At 44.4% G+C, this 20,685-nt stretch overlaps 1 protein-coding gene across 6 annotated transcripts in view; it reads right to left on the bottom strand.

Annotated features, from left to right (window-relative positions):
• Ptpmeg (protein tyrosine phosphatase Meg) overlaps positions 1-20,685 on the bottom strand; it is a 305,511-nt gene that overhangs the window by 105,062 nt on the left and 179,764 nt on the right. For 5 of the 6 annotated variants that reach the window (XM_084594816.1, XM_084594818.1, XM_084594817.1 and 2 more), the window contains 8 exons: positions 19,400-19,497; positions 16,489-16,609; positions 15,013-15,106; positions 12,987-13,075; positions 12,828-12,891; positions 12,266-12,429; positions 11,230-11,298; positions 7,780-7,971 (listed from right to left, as the gene is read on the bottom strand). In XM_084594816.1, the coding sequence (XP_084450942.1) occupies positions 7,780-7,971; positions 11,230-11,298; positions 12,266-12,429; positions 12,828-12,891; positions 12,987-13,075; positions 15,013-15,106; positions 16,489-16,609; positions 19,400-19,497 (891 nt within the window). The remainder of the gene's footprint in view (positions 1-7,779; positions 7,972-11,229; positions 11,299-12,265; positions 12,430-12,827; positions 12,892-12,986; positions 13,076-15,012; positions 15,107-16,488; positions 16,610-19,399; positions 19,498-20,685) is intronic. The other variant, XM_084594815.1, reaches the window with a different exon arrangement.

Below are 20,685 nucleotides of genomic sequence, written 5' to 3'. Positions count from 1 at the left end.
ACAATGCCAGGAAAAAGAAACACTACCAATTGTTCAATGACGATGACTGCCATGTTTGGGTTCAGCAACTGCCCGGCCAAGGTCAAGGAATTTCGGGAAACCGGCTCAAATGTGGGGAACGCTTTGGTTCACCTGGAATGGTTCCCCCCCCCCCCCTTCCCCCCGTCTCTGATAGCGGAGAGTTTTTCATAACACTATGAAAGCTGTTGGTCATGGCACACAACCCAGTGGGCCAGTCAGGTGGTGACTTCTGCTGGGAACGTCACAACTTCGAAGTGAAACTCATGTTGTTTTTGCACTGTGTACTCTAGGGGAAAAGGCTGTGTGCCTTACCAATATTGGGGGACATTCCACTGACGTGTTCTGCCGAGCCAGTTATGTGTAGCGGGATTTGAGGTGGAAGACACAGCAGGAATGATGAAGCATAATTAGGAGGGGACTTCGAATGAGAAGATCGAACTGAATACAATCAGAGTTTAGTTCCAAAGTAGAGAGTATTAATCAGTGAAGGCCGCTGGTTTGTGGATGCTTTTTTAAGGAGTACACATTACCAAAACTCCCTACAATCAGCTGGGTTTTTTGAGGTGGGAGTACCCAATACTGGTCACTTGGGCATTTTTGCGTACACACACTTTCCAACGCACAACCACAAGCACCAGACAACGCCCCGCAGTCAGGCTCATAGCTTGCCAGTGACGAGGACATTCTGGATGCAACGAAGACAGTGGTGGTCCAGAGTAGGTTGTCTTTCATTCTGATGTCTCTGTTTTCAACATGAGTAACAAAAAGAAAGGAGAGGGGGTGAGGGGGTCATGCAAACAACACCTGTTCCTTCTTAGGCCTATGTGCCGCCAAGACAGGCAGGTTCTTACACCTGGAAACGACTCTTGTCCATGGTCATTAATCACCTGCTGGTTGCTTTCAGGGTGGCTGGCGATTGCTGCTTCCATAAGTGCTGCCACATTAAAAACATAGCCATATTCTGATAAGCCAAGGTGATAAGCACATATGAGTTTCTGCAGGCAAGTGGTCAACAATCCAAGCAGCATTTTCTCAGAAATCCACCAACACTCTAAGCAGAGTCATAACATCACATGGTATGTCAATCAGTCATCTTGTAAATTTTTGATTGAATGATATAGAATGTGGGCCGGGCTTTTAGGCCTTTAAAACCGGGCCTTGGAGTCAGAAGAATGTTCTTGGCTGCAGTCAGATACAGTCAAACCCGGTTATAACGAACTGCGTAATTCAACGCAATTTGTTCGCTATATAAAGTATTTCGCTATAACCAAACCCGTTTATAACGAACTTCAGTACCAAATTCGTTATACACGATGTCCAGACAGCGCAGCGAAAACGCACTAACTAAAGAAAAACCGTGCCGCTCACCATGAATCTACAAAAGAAATTTATTGCAGATAAATGCTCACTTATTTGCAGTAGGCAGTGATCTTCGCCTGAACACTGCATTTAACTCCATCAGCGAGAATCGCACTTTCCACACGCGACATCATTTCCACAAACTCCAGTCCGCTTCCCTGTATTCCGGAGCAGTATCGGCGCAGCAGATCGGTAGCAGCGAGGGCTTCGTGCAACGTCGGGCGAGGGCGATCGTCCTCCGGCGGCGGCTCCTCGGTCTCCTCGTTCGCACCAGATGCCAGCATGTCGGCAACAATTTCCGAGTCCAACGGGCTCGCTGTCACGGCTACGTTGTCGTCAACAGTGAGAAAATCCTCCAGGGCAACTTCTTCGGGCACAGCGTCCGGAACATCAGCGAGTTCTTCCCACAGCGTGGCAACATCGCTGCCATCTTGCACAGTGCGCGCTTCACTAGCAGCTTCTGCATCCTCTCGACATAGTCCAGCATGGTGGAAGCAGTTGCGGATTGTGGATTGCGTCACGTCTTGCCAGGCACGGTTAATCATTTCTATTGTGGCCAGCAAATTAATCTTGAGCTCGTCGTTAACCCGCAATTTCACCAACAGCCGCTCAACGACGCGTTTCCTGTATGTAGCCCAGCTTGAAAGCACGGATGATCCCCTGATCGAGGGGCTGCAAAACCGCTGTTGCGTTCGGTGGCAGGAAACAAAGCTCGATGTTCTTGAGCGTGACGCCGCAGTGGTGTGCAGAACAGTTATCGAGGAGGAGGCAAATCTTTTGCCCGCTCGTTGCAAGTTCCTTGTCCCAGCCACGCAGCCACGCTTCGAACAACGTTCTGGTCATCCAGGCCTTAGAATTTGAGTTGTATGTGACTGGGAGTGAAGTGCATCCTCGCAGGCACATAGGAGACTTGAACTTGCCTATGACAAGCGGCCGCAGCTTTGATGAACCGTCCATGTTTGTCGTGAGAAGAACGGTGACTCGGGCCTTATTCAATTTGGCGCCATGGCACTTCTCATTCTTTAGCGCCAAGGTTCTGCTCGGCAGCAGTTGCCAAAACAAGGCAGTCTCGTCGGTGTTAAAAATATTGCACGGTTCGTATCTCTCCGTGACAGCACGCCACACGTCTTGCACCCACTTTTCAGCACTCTCAGCGTCCACTGCTTGGCTTTCACCTGCAACCACCTTCCCGGTGATGGAGTAGCGGTCTTTAAATCGTTGGAGCCAACCACTGCCCGCTGTAAATCCCTCGACGTCCAGGACGAAGGCAAAATCTTTTGCCTTCTGTTGTAGCATGGGGCCAGAGACCGGCAGATTTCGCGCGCGAACGTCCAAGAACCATTGGTACAGCGCTTTCTCTACTTGGTCGTAAGCCGGCTTGAGGTGGCGAAAGCCGTCACCATTTGGTCGTTCCTGTGCATTGCCTCTGATGGCCGACTGGTTTTTCAAAATGGTGCTTAACGTGCTCCGCGGAATCTTGAAATGCGCGGCAACGTCAGACTTCTTTTCGCCGCGGCCAACGCGGCGAATTATCTCCAGCTTGTCGGAAAGCGGTAGGGCACGCCGCTGCTTCGTCGTCATCTTGCAGGATGTAGCGCCGGAATGCAAGCCAACAGCAACGTAGGCACGTCCGGAATCGTGAGGATAGCAGCAGCACGACTTGCAAACGCGAACAAAGAAAGCTCCGAGGATGCGGGAAAGTTCGCCATTGACGCGTTCGTTGTTCGGAGGCTGCCTTCCCTTCGCCCAAACTTGAAACCAGTTCTGGCCGGTGTTGCTTCTTTCTCGAAGCGCAATAGGTCCGGAGCTGGTCGAACGTCTTTGATCACATGGTAGGCAGCTGCCGAATAGGAGCGCTGCAAAGAGAGGCTGGCCGATGGCGCGGATTTTAAAGGCTACTCACGCTACTCCGGGCGACGGCCGCGCATGCGTACAGGAGGGTCCCTCGTGGAAGCTGCTGTAGAGAGCCCCTCCTGCGTTTTACGGAAGCGTGGCATCGGCGCAGAAGCAGCAGAAGCACCCTAGCGGGCGCGTGATGACGTATGCGCTGTGTGAGACCTTGGGGAACGGAGCCGTCGCCAATCCCCCTCCCATCTGACAACGGCATGCGCTAGAAGTATTGCGGCCCGGCAGCGTGGGCTGCCCGGAGAGAACTCGGAGCCGGCACAAAGGCCCGCCCGTTGGCGGGCGTTTGGCGACCGATCGCGCGCGCTGAGTTCGCTATATCCGATGTGTAGTTCGTTATAAAAAATACATTTTATATGCATAATGCTAGCGGAAATTCGAGTGTTCGATATAAAACATAACTCGCTCTATCCGAGTTCGTTATATTCGGGTTTGACTGTATAAAGCGTTTTCAGTTATGCCAATCAAGGGTCTCCTCTGTTGTTAGCCAGTTCTATGTTTTGTCATTATGCAGTCAAATCTCGATATAATAAATCCTGTGGGACTGGAAAAAGTCGTTCAATATTTTGACATTTCGTTGTAATGAAAAATCTGAGATAATAAGCCTAGGTATGAAAATGACGTATCTTGGCAGTAGGCACGTGTGTAGACAAGCAAAACCTCAAATGAAAATGTTGCACTAACTTCAAAGCTTATTTATTTGAAGAAATCAGTTATTTTCTTCTGCTGCGTACAGTAAACATGACCACGCACTACATTACAGCCCTACAGCATATATACCTTCCTCTTTGGGCAACACCTCATTGGGTGCGTGATTGCACCAAGCGATGAAAGTACGGACGTTGTCCATGTGCAAAAAAATGATCGATAAGATCTCATCTTCAGTGCTCCCTGAAGTTTGAAAGTCTTGTCTCGGTCTTTCAAAATGATTGCGGCTATCGACGAGGCAATGCTAGCTGTTTGCAGAGGCCGATTCGCTTTTTTCCTGCATGGATTTCTTGCAGAGAAAGCTGCTTTCCTATTTTCTTAATACTACGCTGGCTGCAATCATCATTAGATCTCACACAAATTTCACAATAAGATGATCCACGAAGAAAAAAGTACAGTCTCGCACGTGCCATTGGCACAAACGACCGACCAGTGAACAACACACAACCATCGCACACAACGAAGAAAAACGACAGGCAGCTAGGTGGCTAGACCTGCTGGCTACTGCATATTAAACTACAGCTTTGTGGTGTTGCTAGGAGCTGGCACTAGATATGCTGATGATGATAGCTTATGGGGGTGAATCTCGCAAGAATGCGCCACGGAGGGACTAGATGCTACAGTCGCCTTCTAGCCCCAACGTGCAGCCCTACGAATTCGTAATACTGATGTTCCTAGATTATAGAAGAAAAAATAAATACATACATTATTCTGAAATGTGCCCTATATTGAAGTTTGTAATTCCAAAATAGTTTTACACTGAAAACATAAGAAATTTGCTGGAGATTCTTTAAAAAAATTCGTTAATGTGGTGTCTGTAGTAACGAGATTTGACTACTTCTTTGCTGTAGAAATGTCTCGAAGTGCTTGCGCTAAAATTGTAGTTGTGTAAATTTCTGTATGTAAAGATTCCAGTGACAGTCCAGCACTCTTGGCATCGTGAATCAATGCAAGACTGCTTCCGACAGGGCACCTCTGATGCAAAGGAAGCCTTTCTGCCACCAGCTTTTAGACACCCTGACTGGATAAAAATTACAAGGGTTCATCGCTGCTGAACCAAATATTGAGCGAAAGCATTAGATGCGGGTGACCGAGCATTCTTCTTTTTGTTTTCTTCTTCCTCAGCCCACATATAAAGCACCACTTTAACCAAGCCGTATGAATGTGCCTGATGGCCTATAGGGATAACGTGAATGCCAGGGTCCTAGCAGGCTGATTCTGACATAACCGCCCCATGTGAAACGAGAGACCCAAGTTGGCAGCTCCTGCCAACTGAGCCGCGGCTCCGACCGCTTGAGTTGGGAGCCCATCTCGTGCTTTTCTGTCACGTGGGTAAGACGTGGCTACCACCGCGCTACGCCGACTGCTTGGGTTGGTAGCCCAGCTCTCACTCTAGTGTCATGTGGGGTGTGATGTCACAGCGTCACGTGGGTAAGACCTATATGGCTACTGCCGCGCTCGCTGAAGGCTCGAAACCTAGAGTAGTATTGCTTTTGCAATAATAACCCCCACCATGATACGAGTATACTGACTATATATGAAAAGAGTTCTACGCAAATCGAGGACGACGCAGCGACCTATGCAATGCAAAATGATAGGCATCACATTAAAAACAGGAAGTCCATAGAGTGATGTCAGGAAACAAAAGTGATTTACTGACATTCTAGTGGAGGAAATCAAGAAGCAGAAATCGGCGTGAGTAGGACGTGTAATGCGAAGGCAAGATAACCGATAGTCACAAGGGTAACGCAGACTGGATTCGAAAGGAAGGCAAGCATAGCAAGGGGCAACAGAAAACTAGGTACGTGGACGTGAGGGCCAGGTTTATTAAGAATACAAGAGGCCATTGCCCTGACTAGGGTGTAGCTAGATTGATGATGATGACGAAAGTGGTAACAATGGAAAATTTAGAGCTTCTGCGATTGAAATGCCATAGTGAGTGTTTCCTACAATTATTTGCTGCTGTGGCCTAGGCAGGCTTTGCATGCTAGCGCAGGAGCTCTCACCTCTCAAAGCTCTGGAGGTCAAGTCTAGGTCACGTGATGGCCAAGAAAACAGCAACATAATCACTACCTATGCACTTGTTGTAATTCAGATACAGGCTGGCTTCAGCATTGTAGTGAATTAAAATGATAGAGAAACAATTATATTACTGTTTTTGTCATCCCTAATGTGACCTAGTCTTGACTTTGACTTTGAAGTGATAACACAGCCGTCACTTGGGTGTTGAATACGAAACAGGTGAAAAAATAATAATAAAAGAAATTAATTATACATTATTTGCTGGCTGCAGGTAAATTTCATGTCATGACCCACGTACAGCGATTTCTTATGCATCATTACAAAAAGTAAAACTTGCATCCAAAAATTCGATGTCTATACTAGTTTGCACATGCGCCTGCCACTTTACATGTGTGTTTGGCATTCCTCGAAGGTGGATAACGCCTGAACCAGTATTCAGGGCAGCAGCTGAACTTCTGCACACTCCCCAGCCATTGCCTCACCTGTGCACCAGGTGGATCGACACCTGTTTTGTGAATGCCCCACGTGTAGTGCCAAAAGACAAAGGTCATCACGTAAAAACTGTGTCGCTTCACTTACTGATGATTGTAATGCTTGTAGGAGCAGGTTCTTGCTTGACAGGGGTGCAATGCCTCTCTTTCCCCTTTACGTTCCCTCACCTCTGCCCAAAATGCCAGGGACCCAGCAGGAACTGTCTTTATATCAAACTTCTCTAATGTTCTGCCTTTCCTAATGGACGCTGAGGACAAAATGAAGTCAGCCTGCATCAACTGAAAGCCAATTTTTTAATGACCATGAGACTAGCATCCCTAAAAAAATGAAGCTTTTATAAAAAACAACAATAAAAAAATTAAACAAATAGGAGTATATAAGTATACGACATATTTCAATTTGGTTCGCACTCTATTCAAAGCACCTAAGCGTTCAAAAATGAGGAAATTCTGGTTCATCTGAAGTGGAAGTGAAACCTCGCCACATTTTCCAGGAGCAGTATTTAACACTTGTTAACTTGCTCTTTCCCTGCAGAAGCGGCTGTCAGGACGTGTCAAATGTCTGCACATGGCAATGGACTAATGGCTATCGAGAGCCGCCTGATCTAATTGCTTGTCATGAGATTAGGAACAATGATTCCGTATCATTTCTTAGTTCGTTTGTTTCAAATAATCCTGTTTGTCTCATACCGAATTGGATGACCTCACCATAGGTTAGAAAGCAGTAGATTTTGTTTCAGACTGAAAAAATGCCTTTGGAAGCAATAAATAAGTCAATCATTACAGCGGCCACAGTTCATAAATGCAAGCGACATCACTGCATGCAGCAAAACACCTGATGCATTACTGCACTCAGTGCGATAGCAGCCGCCATCACCACCACATTATTGCTGCTATGTGTTTCATGTTGCCCAGTCCTGTGCTTGTTAGCCCTTCTTTCCTCTGACAACTCAACTCTCTTTTAGTATCTTCTCTTTCCAAACAGCCAGCGATTTCTTCTTTTCACATTCATGGTCTCCCTGTCTATTTTCCTCTTGCATACCATGCTGCTTAAGGTGCCCGAAAAGTTGGCTTCTCCTAGCAGCTCGCGAGCATTGTGGTGAAGGTTGCAGTACTTGGTTCCTTGGTTTCACATATAACGCAAGATGTGCTGTGAAGCCGATGAAGTGAGTAAAGAAGTCGCACTTATATTCATGTAAATGCGGTGCACATGTGCATGCACGCACGAAGTAGGCCGCCTGGTAGAAGGTCAATGAACCCGGTGCACACTCACAGGGCGTTGTCGACCCAGGCCTTGCGTGGCAAGTAGTCGGGCCCCGAAGTTTGTACTTTGTGGCTGAAGCTGTCGTAGGGGCGCACATGGGCGCTGGACGTCCCATTCATGCGGGTCAGGCTTTTGGACGGCTTTTCGCGGGCCTCCGACGGCGTGGGGACTGTCTGCCGGATGCACCGCTTGCTGGGGGACCTAAGTTGCAAGGAGAACAAGGAAAGAGAGCACACTTAAAAAATATAGTCCCACTAGAACTTTTACCTCTGTTGAGTAGCCATTACACTCAATACAATTTACACAAACAAAAATACACTATAAGTTCTCCCCCCATGGATTAACCAGTCTCTAATGAAACAGGGGATGATATTGCAAGATGGGGCAGTTTGACAGAGGCGGCATTTCTAACCTCCCCCAATGTCAAGTATGCCTGCTCACAATAGTAAAGAAAACAAGTCCGAATTCTGGCACCAACGATGATGCCGTTCTCCATTGCCATAGCCATCTATTCTCACTTAAGAACTTTACAAGTAGTATTACTACATGAAGTGTGATGCAACTGCATGTGACAATTTTATTAACCACTCCAAAGGCATCTTTTCTAGCATTTCATATCCCATTATCTGGACTCTGCTTAAATCAGCAACAGTAATAATGCACTGAGCTGGTTTCCCAGGCTGCAATTTGCCTGTTAGGCTCGTGTAAATGTTTCCAGACTGAGATTTGTGACTGTACAGTTGAACCGCGCCAGCCAGACTGCAAGGGGCAGGTTCCTTGAGAGAAACAGTCTTGGCAAGATGCAGTTGATCGAAAATTCGGACATCTGGCTTTTCAGACATGTTTAATCATTTAGACTCAGACGCATCATGACTGATTGCTCGATTGTTTGGACTTTATTCACATTTGCTGAAGCACCACTGCTGAAGCCAATAGCCAAGCCTCCGTATAACATGTACTGTGGAATGTCATTAATCCAGGCTTCAAGATAGTTGAAAATGTGATTATATAAAGCACTTTTTTGAGCTAGAAATGCAGAGCAAAATAAGAAACTTTTACGCAGTGCGACGCAGTAGTTGCAGATACGGCCCCGCCGCATTTCAAGGATGTTTCACTGCATGGCAGATAAAGCCTATGCGGTGAAGCGTACTCAATACGTGGCGGTTCAGTGAACGCTCAGTGAGCAAGTGTGTCTCTGAACTTCATCTAAGCCAGTGCATTCACCCGCGAGTTGCTGATGGCAGTACAGCCCTCAAAAGCCGGTTGCCGCCCATTGCCTGTGTAAACAATGTGCGGCGAGACTGTCAAGCATCAGACTGGTCTACTGACTCCTTCTTCCAACATAGTGGCAATCAGTTTATGCAAAATGATGTTTTCTAAAAAATTTGATTTTTTTGGATATTTTCGATGTCTCTAGAGAGTCAAAAAATCGATCATCAACAATGTAAACGTAGCTGAGTCAGAGTTGTTGATGTCGCCCTGCCTTCAAGATAAATTTTGAACGCTACATTTGTATGCTAGCACAACATTGTCCTACATTGGGAACTAAGTCACGCCAATCCTGACCAGCTGGAAATGAGCTTATGTAACGTCTTTGCCAAAAGTAACCAGGCTGCACGTTTTGATTCTCTTTTGTATTATAAAGCTAATAAGGATTCCCACTTTATCACAACTAGTTAAGAAGTGAGGACAGGTGTTCACCTTTACATTACAGAGATTAAGAGCTTCATAAGTGGTATGAATTTGCTACCACATGGCCGAGAAGCAGATCCTGCAGCGTGGTTACTTTTTGGCAAAGACGGTACATATGCAGCTGTCAAGTTCATGTATGTAAGGCCTCTGACTTCACGTGATGTAACAGCTCTGTGGTGGTGTGGCCTCAGGGATACAGCAGATATAGTACAAATGATTTGTTGCGAAGGCATGCGGCCAAAATTCAGGGCAAGTACCGCGACAAATACTGCTTGACTACAGACACAGAAAATGACCACAGACAAAGACAATAGGAAATTTAAACATCACCACGTCCTGCCAAAGATACCATCAAATAAATAAATAAGAAAGCAAGGACCAAAAATTTTGTGTCCTCCTGCTTCACAGTGGTGGCAGTTAATCACTTTTGGGACCACGATGTCACCATGCACCCCGTTATTAGAGCAAAAAAAGCTACACATAAAGGACAGCTTAAAAGAGGCAAGAGAAGAGTGCACAGCATACGTAATGCAATGTGGCATAAGCGGCATACAAACCATGAAGGCTGATGCCAACAGCTGAGAGTTCTGGAATAATTTCGACCATCTGGGGTTCTTTCTGAGCCATTTTGGCAGTATCTGTAAAATGGCAGAGCCTATCATTGATTGGCAGCAATTTATTTCAAGTGATTTTAGAGTCCTTCATATTGCCGGTATCGTGACTCTCTTTAATGCAATCCACAGAAAAAAGCAAGCAATATTTCACATAACTGTGAGCTTGGTAGCAAGTGCTTCACCGTATTCCTGCGGAAAGCTTATACACCACCAGCAATTAAAACTTTTAGAGCCTAAGGTTCATTCAGAGCTATACTGCCAAGTGATGTCAGCAGCTTATGCTTGCTGGCATCTCACACTATGCCTGCTCTCACGCTGTCTTCTCCGTCCTTGGAGTGTTAGGTACCCTTATTTTAACTTTTTCTATTTCCACTGGCATGATCAAGTGTGCGTGGAACAAATTTCATGATCCTTCAAGCATTAATTTCACAAATCCTGGCATTACTGTGCTGTAACTTTCAATTACAGTGCCACTTTGCAAGTCACTTTGCAAATGGCAGTAGTAAGTTAACCATTACCAGAGCACAGCATTGCAAAAATCGACAAAGTGGCTCTCTCAGGGCCTGTATAATCTATTACGGTAGAAAAAGGTTTGGAAGAGAAATAACGAGCGGTGCCTGAAAGGGCTAACTTTCCCTGGCAGCGAATAGCATACTTGCATTTTTGCAGCAATGCATGTCATAAAAATAGACTCTCAGATTTGCATGGAACAATGAATGCACAGCACCAGAAAGCTGGGAAAGTATAAAGTATGTACAGATACATGTAACAGTAGCCTAACAATCGTGTGACAATTCAGGAAACGTGACTAATGCATGTGTCTTTTTATCTTTTTAAAAAAAGATTTATAGCATTATGTAAAATGTACGAACTGCCAAGAGTTCATTCACAGTTTCAATTGGGTCAAAACTGTCCCAAAGTCATCGATAATGATGGATTTTTCTCTCTCCCATACTTCCTCTCTTGCCTCAATTCAAGTACCCACCATGGGCGAGATGGACGCCGTGCTTTTCCTTTCCTAAGCATTGCACCAACCCCACGACTATGAAGCACATGTCAGTGTTTTGATCTAAATGGCTGTGGTTCTGCAGTACCAAATGAACTAACAGAAACAATAACAAAAGTTAGGCTTCAATAAGAAAAGCGTACGCACCGGAGAAAAGGCCGGTCATCCAGGCCCCTCTTCTTCATGTCTTCTAGCGTCTGGTATTCTGTTCGGCCACTGGAAGGCAAACCGTAGACACTGGTGTAAGGCTTGATGTGGCATGAAGCAAATGACCAACTTAACTCGGCAACAAAAGGTGAGCGTTTTCAAAAAAAAGGGTGAATAAAAGTTCTTGCTCCTTCAAAAACACCTCTGCATGTTTTTACTCATCTATGCAACTTATTTCTTCAAGAAGCAACCAAATATTTTTAATGATTACAATTTTAGTACATTGTTAAAAAACCAATTTACAAATTTTTTCTAATTTCAAAAATTTCGAGCAGCAACTGTGAAACTTTACCAGTGACTAACATTTTGCCCTCCTGACAGTAACAAAATAGTTTGCTACTCCAGCTGAGGGGAAGAGAGATTGGAAGCACTATGCTATCTACACCTCGGCTAATATGAATTTTAGATTTCCTTGATATTACTTTAATGCCAGAGTGTACCAGTATATTGAATATATTTTTAGCTTATACGACTGATAAGTAAAGGCAATGTTAATACACTAAACTACTGATGCTAATCGAAAGTTGAAGGGGATGAAATAATTATGCCAATTATGCACAAAATAAAATCAGCAGGACTGCTTTAATGCACTTTATGCCGCAGGCACCACTGTCATTTTGAATCAACTCTTCACCAGTACTTTCAGGGTTGCTATTAACCATGTCAAATGTTCAATGACTACCGTGCAAACACTGATAGTAGAATGATTAGGCTGTGCCCTCAAGATGCTCTGATGACAGAAAGGAGGACACTTCTCCACACTACGCAGAAAAGTTGGACACCAAATACAATTGCAAAGGCAGGATCCCTTGTCACTGCAACAATTTACGGTGCTAAGCAGTGCAATTTTTAAAACCAGTGTTACATATGTTACTAAACAAACAATCATATAATAAGCTTCAAACACAAAAGGATAGAAATGGTGTACTTCAAAGCATATAAAATACCCCAAAATGGAGTATCCAAGAGAAAGCACCTGTATCGAAATTTGGAACCGAGGCTGAAGAGAAACCGCTTGGTGGTTGGACGGGGCAAGTTGAGACGGAAGAAGGTGTGGTGCTCCACACAGGATTTCCACAAGTTCTTGCACGACCGGTAACTCAGCATGTTGAAGCCAAGGAGGTTGTCGTAGCTTTCAGTCTGGATGACAGAGGACACAGCAACAGGTGCAAGTAATTACACTTCCTCAAATAAGAAAAGTGTCTTAGGCTCGAAAGGGTACATCTATCCCAGGCTGACCACACAACACTGAATATAAAGCTGAACATGTAAAGGTCATTCGCATGTACTGCACAATACCGGCTGAAATAAATAAGGCTGGGGCTAATAAACATAGTTGGGCTGTACCTTTAAAACGGTCATTATACAAGTCAGCAAGAAAAGATACCACGTCACAATTTCTTTCAGTGAAACATAAATGTGAGCACAATGCAGCCAAAGTATATATTTATATATATATTTAATATCTCTCTAAGTAAATTTTTGCAGTGACCTAACAAAAAGTAAACTGTCCAAAACAAAACAAAAATCAAACTCACTCCTTCTCTTCTCAGCTGGATAAAGAACTGCTTCCTCTTGAATGAGATCTTCACTATCTTTGCCCTGAAAAGAAAAGAAAAATGCACACAAGCGACCACTTAGCTGCAAAAGAAAAATGAGAGCAAAAAGCAGAACCAAAAAGCTGCGGAATGCCTTACCAGGAGAAGGTGTTGATGCGTATGTTGTTCTGAAAGACTACGAGGCCGTAGGACGTCACGCCAAGCTGAATCTCAGCTTGTGTAGAGTCCTGAACAAGAGTGGCACAAGAACAACTTAGAACACTGAATGGGAAGCAAGCAGCCAATGCAGTGGCGGCACTAAGAAAACTATTCGTTTATATTTTTACATTTCTTATACTCAGACAATACGCTTCACTTGATGAGAAATGGCAAAAAAATTTTACGAGGTCCCTTGGGAGGAAGCATTAATCAATATGGTGGGAAATAAATAATGATACTATAGATATGAATATAATGTGCAAACGTTGTCTGTCTGTCTGCCTCTGAAATGTGATATCTAATTATATGAACTGCAGTTAATAATTGTCCAGTGAAAACAGAGTAAATGAAAGCTTACACAGAGAACACTGCTGCAACTCCATTCCATCACAAAAACACCTCCATATAAGAAAATCAACAAGAAATGAGCCTTTGAACTTCTGTCCTAGCCAGTGTTACACTACTGCCCCTGTTCCATGTTGTGTACATGAACATCTAAAGGGACTGAAATCTAATCAGTAAACACAATTATGAGCACTACAATCTAATTACATTGACTTAAAAATCATCCTTTAGAAAAAATGGCAAGTGAAAAGAAACGTGTTCCAACTTTGATGATATAATTTTTAAGGTACTGCTAAAGATATCCATTTCACTCAATATTCATTCCGTCTAAAAATGGGCCAAAAATGCATGCTGAGGAAGGGAAATGCATCTACACAAACTGTCAATGGCTGATTGGATTCATTTACAACACCGAGCAAAAGATTTGGCTTGGTTTATCTGGCTTACCATCCCAAAGCGGCTCAGGCTATGAGATGTCATAATGGAGGGCTCCAGAAATTTCGACAAACTGGAGTTTTTGAAAATGCAATCACATTGAACACAACAGGGGCGCCTTGCTTTTAGCCTTCACCGAAAAGCTGTTGCCGCGGCCGGGATTCGATCCTGTATCCTTGGGCACAGCAGTTGAGTGCCCTAACCACTGCACCACCACACGGGGGCCGAGCAAAAGCTTAGTGTTTGGGATGTGTACAGTGCGAGGGTGATTGTGACACTAAAATGTGCAGTCATCACAACTCCCACATTACATTCATGTCACTACATGTGGCCCAGCAGTATGTTTGGAATGTACAGTTATCTGCACAGCTTAGGAAGTGCACTTTAGTCAGGAGATGTTATAGATCCATTATCATATCAAAATTGACTACAACCATGGTTGTACTGGTGAGATTCTAGCGCACATTTAACTCTCATTATTTGAATTTAAAGTGGGCTGAAATCAGCTTCAATTATGCTGAGTTCCTCTTAGTGGAGCCTTTTTTATATGTTTGATGTTGACGATTGCCCAAAGCATTAGTTTCAGAAACCTGGATGTTAAATGAAACTCTATGACAAGCATTACCAACCCTCCAAAGATTACTATCCTGTATAAATGCACCAAAAAGAACTTTCCCTCACAATTTCTCGCTACATAAAGCAATGATTAATGCAATTTAGCCAAAAAAAAAAAAAAAAAAACACAGCACATCTGTGGCTTCAAAGACAAATGCACCTATAACTAACGATGCTTGTAAGGTGCAATGCCACAAGCACCGCAGAAACACATGACCACTGACTGCAGTCAACAATGACCATGCATTCAAGGTCAGTGACGATGAAGTTTTTACACAGATGGCCCTATAAATGCCTGGTGGCCAAAGTTTGTATAGCAACCATGCAGCTTGTGCAGCTAACTAACAAAACTAGAGCTGAAATTGCTTCCACATACTATACGAGACAACATACATTCTAGCATGCTTAAACTACAAGGAGCATACAAGCACACATTCCACAGTGACAACATTTTTTCCTGCTTTAAAAATGTAAAACGAGAAGATAATAAATACGGCAAGCACAGCACGAGACTGGACGTATGGCTCGAGCAAAAAATTTCATGCAAGACAAACATGCAAACGTTCCTTACCCTTACCCTTGCCTTGTGCAAATCGACACCATACATGTCCAATCGCTTCGCGTGCTCGAGAAAGTTAAACTCTGCGTCCGCTGAATTTTGGCCTCTGGAACAAAATTTGGGGTATTAGTCACAGAAATTCAGAACAAAGGCACAGCAGTAAACACTGCCAACTAATTAGTGAAGTAAATTCAAAGTTGCAAATCAAAAGCTGCCATCACTAGTTTGAATATGCGTTACCTGTGACGCAAACTGAACGGAGGAAGCAAGAGGAATACCCAAAGCTTCTAGCTTCTGATCAGCCGCGAAGACTTTGCAGAATGAGCATGATAAAACGTGTGCAACCTGTGAATGAGGAGTGAGCTACACACGCCCCTGGTATAGTGTAGGAAGAAATAAAACAGGCACACAAACAGGAACTCTCATGGCATGCTATAGAGGTGTGAATACAGCATACGCTGCAGGCTGCTGTAGCTTCATCCCTAGGCTTTCAAGGGAACACAGAAAAGTGTCCACATTCACTGGTAACAAGCTCGTCAGAACAAGACCTCAAGCAAGAATGACCACTGCTGGGTAAAAGAACTGTTTTTGCCAGCAAATAAGGCCGAAAGAAGTATTACTGTGGTATCAGAGCCTGCACTTGGTATCCCTGAATACATGCTGACCAATTAAGGCAAGGGTTTTCAATTCCCGCCTAGAATAGCACTGACAGTTTTCAAAAGTTGCAGAAGCACCTTAAGTTACATGTCTTCGACCAGTCCTACCTGCCTAACATGCATGGAAAAGAAGAAGCTGCTTTGAATCATACTTAAATCATGTCTTCGTTCAGTCCCTCTCTGCCCAACATGCATGAAAAAACAACAAGAAAGTGTGCTACAAATCGCACTTAAATCATTAGTTTCAGACATAAAATTCTCTTCACAAGCCAGCACTTGCTTATGTAGCTTCTAGTACTTAGTACTGTTTTTTATGCCCTGAACAGAGACAAAGGCAATGGTTGTTATGAAGGGATCACAGTGCAAGAATATCATGCAGGATTGGGCTGGTACAATACAAAATAAATATACAAACAAATAGAGTTCATTTCCATGCTATACTCTCTATCCTTCAGCTGGCTGAAATGATGCTCGAACACATCATTCAATCTGCACCAGAGACTCAAGAGCAGCTATGGCATGGGTGTGTTACTCAGCAAATGACGAAGAGATAGAAATAAAAAAAGAGTAGGGTGGGAAGATGAAATCTGTATAAAAAACTGTTATATCACACTGGCCCAGGACGTAGATAAGAAGGCCGCAAGCAATGCATACTTCATCTATGTCTTGTCTTATTTGCTGTCTTCGCATCATGATGCACCTACATCCCAAATCTCAAAACAAAGATGTGACAACACATTTCCTTTTTGGTCGAACCAAAAAAAAAGAAAAAAGGAAAAAAAATTCAATGCAATGCAAACACATGAAAAAAGTGAGTTGCGTAGCCCCATACTTATGCAACTTGTGAAGCTCAGCTATTTTCTCCTCCAGTTCTTCGGTTTGGTGAGGCACTAATCTCATGTCCGCCAGGTAGCCATGCTTGTGATCGTCAGGATTGTAGTCTCCCAGTTCAGCTGCATGGCAGGCAAAATACACTTCAGAACAATGGGTGGGCAGGGACAAATCAAGCTGCATTGCCCAATGCGCAGTCGGCAGCAGACGTCTAAGAAATGCAGGTGTAAGAGAAAGGAAAACTACTATTTCAGGGTAGTCATGCTGGCCAATCTTCTGAAATGCCTGAATGTCCGAGGCTACCAGACTGGGTTGCAAGATTGAATGTGTTCAGAATCACACACACCCTGTAACCTTTGCAGGTCGCTGCAACTGCACCCCCTCCCACCCCTTCCCATGCCTAACATGAACGCTGGAGTGCATGGGTTCGACGAATAATAGCCCCTCTAAGCGTTGGCCGATGGCTCCGACGTAACACTTAAGTGTCTAGAGGGCTATCACCCACAATTACACTATCACCACTGGTCCCAAACACATCATGCGGCCCTGCCTTGGATACAGTGGCAAGTTCTAAGGGGGCAAAGCAACGGCCACGCCACTGGTGGCAGACTTGATAAGTAAATCCAGGAGGAGCGCAGCCAGCCGCGTCGTCTGCCAGCTGTGTGTTTCTATGCAGTCGTCACATCATGAATTCGTTTTGCCACAGCGTTTGCATCATTTCATAACAGCCTCCGCTGTAAATGAACTGCAACCCAAACTACGGGGCATCTCCAGCAATAGTTTTGCTTGGGTTAATGTTCGAAAAACACGCTGGAGATTGTATTTACTTGTCCTAGCTCAGGAAGCAATACGACTAAGAGCATACTGGTTGAGTACACTTTGCGTTAAGAAGCCCTTGTCATTCCTGCCTTACATTTTGATGTTAAAGCACCCGAAGGATATTGGCACGTCATCGCGAATTATCCGACGGTCGCTACCGTTCACTTTAGGTAAACGAACTATGTTGGCTACTGCTTAAACCTATAAAATTTAATTTATTTTTATTTAATGCAGTGGTGCATATTTTTGTGGCGCTTAATTTTCAAGTCATTCCATAGGTCCTATGTAAAGACAGATATAATAAGCACTGGGTAAGAGATTTAATGACTTAAACATGGTGCTCCCAGCATGTGGTACATGCATTTAATGGCCTATAAGCAGTGCTTGTTAACAACATGTCTACATATTTTGTCCTTTTACCTAAGTGCATGAAGCTTTAAACTTATCGAAGGTTGTAAGTGCTCGCTTTATCGTGCTTCACCCAGTTCCAAATGTACACGCCATGAAACGTGTCATCGCCATGGTCCAATCCATTGTCACGGCTAATCCCGTGAGAGACGCTTTAAACATGGAGGTGTTAAATTCAGCACCGCCTATTAAAGTCAGAATGTGATTGAGTTGTAGGACCCCACTTGTGTCACGAATTCAGTAGGTATACCTTTATTCAGCTTAAACCAGCGAGCCTTCGCGACATATGAGCGTGTGTCTGTCTCGCAACACGAATGTCGGGTTGACTTCCACCCCCATGCAAAGTTGACTCAGTTTTCATTCCCACTCAATTATCTTCCTTTCGCTACGGAACTTCCTTGAGAAACTTAGCATCAATCTGAAAATTTCAAACTAGGTTATTTTTTGTTCACGGCCAACAGCAACAACGAAGTACACTGGATTTTATGCGCATGGAACCCTGAGTGAAATTGCATTAAAGTCTTGTAAATTCGGCCAACGAAACAGCAATAGCGGTGTTGGCGCAAGGCAACGGCATGTGGCACAGAATGTCTCATATATTGGGCTGAGGCGTGTCACCATAAGCGCATATGAAAAGAGCTTGTAAAGCAAAGGCAGGGTAAATGAAAAAGGAAACAGCGAATACTCTGTTGAAGTAATTGATCAGGTGATGCAGTATACCCATAATAAAGCGGGGCTCAACATTGCAGCAGGTCATTTAGCACTTCTTTGTCTGAGGCAAACGGCACGTGTATGCATTAGTTTCTCCCAGATGGCTGCAGCATCATCAATGTTACCGCTTCTACACAAAGGGTCACCTTCATTTTACGCTTCAGGCGGCCTAAGAAAAACTGCAAGGAGTTGAAAAAAAATCGGCGCCGCGAACGTCGGCAATTCTCGCAGCGAGGAATGAGCAGTGACAACTCGTATCCCAGGAGGACTTTTGAAAATGACCACTAAGCAGCTTTCAGTGGTGCCCCTATAAGCGGTGCACGAGGCATATAATGTCTGTTCAGGCCAAGCGCTCAAAGTTTATGCTAAATGTGCTGGTGGCGGCAGATAAACAAACATCAGGAATGTCCTATGTGTAAGCCAGGCGAGCACACAGTTCAGCTGCTTACCACTGCAGGGATGTGATTGAATGTGACCATAAAGTGCTACTCCAACGCTAATCAATCCCATCTGTTGGATACCAAACCATGCAATCTTGGAATGACCATCAAGCCTTCCATCAGAGAATAAAACCAGTTCACCAATGGCACTGCAGTTTTAGTGGATCAAGAACATTTGCTTCCATGTTGAGGCTTTAACACTGCGACTTCATTCTTTTCCTTTCCTAATGACATGAGCATCGAAACAATCCAATGGTCAGAGTGAATAAAAGAAATTATAGTGAGTTTAATATCAATGTTTACAGTTGAACATATGTTCTGCCCGCACATCTTCCCAGCAATAACTGACGAGGCAGTTGTCACTTTTTACATAAAGACAACTGTCTTTATGAAAGGCAGGGATATGGAGAGGCATAAACGGCATAAAAAGGATGAGAAAAATTCTGAAATGCTGCGAGCTACAACGAAAACCAATACTGCCAGTTAGACTTGCACATGGTTATCTTAAACACAAAGTGGCTCCATGGCACTTACATTGTACTGCGTAGCTGGCGAGCAGAGCTGCCGTAGCTGGTGGGATCACCAACCGTCCTTCCAGGATGTCCTTCTTGAGTTGCAAAAAGAAATAGTACCTGAATAAGAAAAGACAGAGGCATCATTAAAATTTTGGGAACTTCATTAAAAAAAAGAAAAAGAAAGAACAGTTGGCCTTCATACACTAACTGGAAGGATGAAGATATAGAGTGCAGCGCCTACGACCCCCCCATGGCTCGAAGCATAGGGCTGCATAAGATGCGCATGCATCTTCAGCACTGTCAGCAATGCACCAGAGATTTCAAGTTGGGAGCGCTACCCATGCAAACTGAGGCATGGGCGCCCATCATCTCTGGACCCTGCCTAGGGAGTGGCATCCAACCAGGCTTTGCAGTGGCAGCAGCTCACCGACACTGCAGAAGCGTTACCTGCTGAGACCGACGGCAAAGACCGTAGCTCCATCACTACTAGCAATGAGCTTTTTGCTTTGCCTGAATGGGCTAATATTGCATTTTTCTGGCAGATCCTCTCTGAAATCGATTTCTAATTTGCACGTGCAAACACAGCTGTATCATTAGCATTGTTGTCTATTCTACCGTGTTTAAGAGCACAGTGTTGCTGGTACCGATTTCCCTGCCTTAATGCTGTGTTAGTGAAGGCCATATATACTGTTTGAGCCGTAATTCCACTGAATTCGGTTTGCTGTACACTTCAGTTTTGTTTTCTTAGCCCACAAATAGTGGAGTTGTGTCTGCCGTTTGTGATGCACTAATCGTGGGGCAGTACCAAGGCTTACAAACCCCCTTAAGGTGGGAGGTGCCCTCAATATGTAGAAAGACGAACTATGAGGTACAGTTAAGAAAAGGAAGTTTATTACATTTACAAAATGCATGCTACTGCCGTTAAACACAACCAGCAGCACTGGCCCTCTCATTGCCCAGCTCGGACATGTGCTTGGACACACGCTCAAACACATCATTCCTGCTCGCATCGCTCTTCGAGTCTGGGTCACAAAGGCAGCGTTTTGGTTAGTGTCAAAGTTGGCAATCACATGAATTGAAGCATACAAACATATCCAGGAAGCACAGACACACACACACATTAAAGAGAAGCACAAATTTACAAGCTTCCAGTCCAAGAATTGTCACAGAACAGCAGTCCCAGGCATGTGCTTTGACTGTCTTGCTGAAATCAAGCACCCTGCTTCAGCCATAACAATCCTACTGCAAAGTCTCCTCACCTTCTAACTCTTGAGCAAAAATAATCCCTCACCCAAACCAACTCAA

Source organism: Amblyomma maculatum, chromosome 2, assembly GCF_055883805.1.
Source record: "Amblyomma maculatum isolate TAMU_Amacu chromosome 2, ASM5588380v1, whole genome shotgun sequence".
Lineage (NCBI taxonomy): Eukaryota > Metazoa > Arthropoda > Arachnida > Ixodida > Ixodidae > Amblyomma > Amblyomma maculatum.
This window is presented reverse-complemented; position numbering and strand designations above follow the sequence as displayed.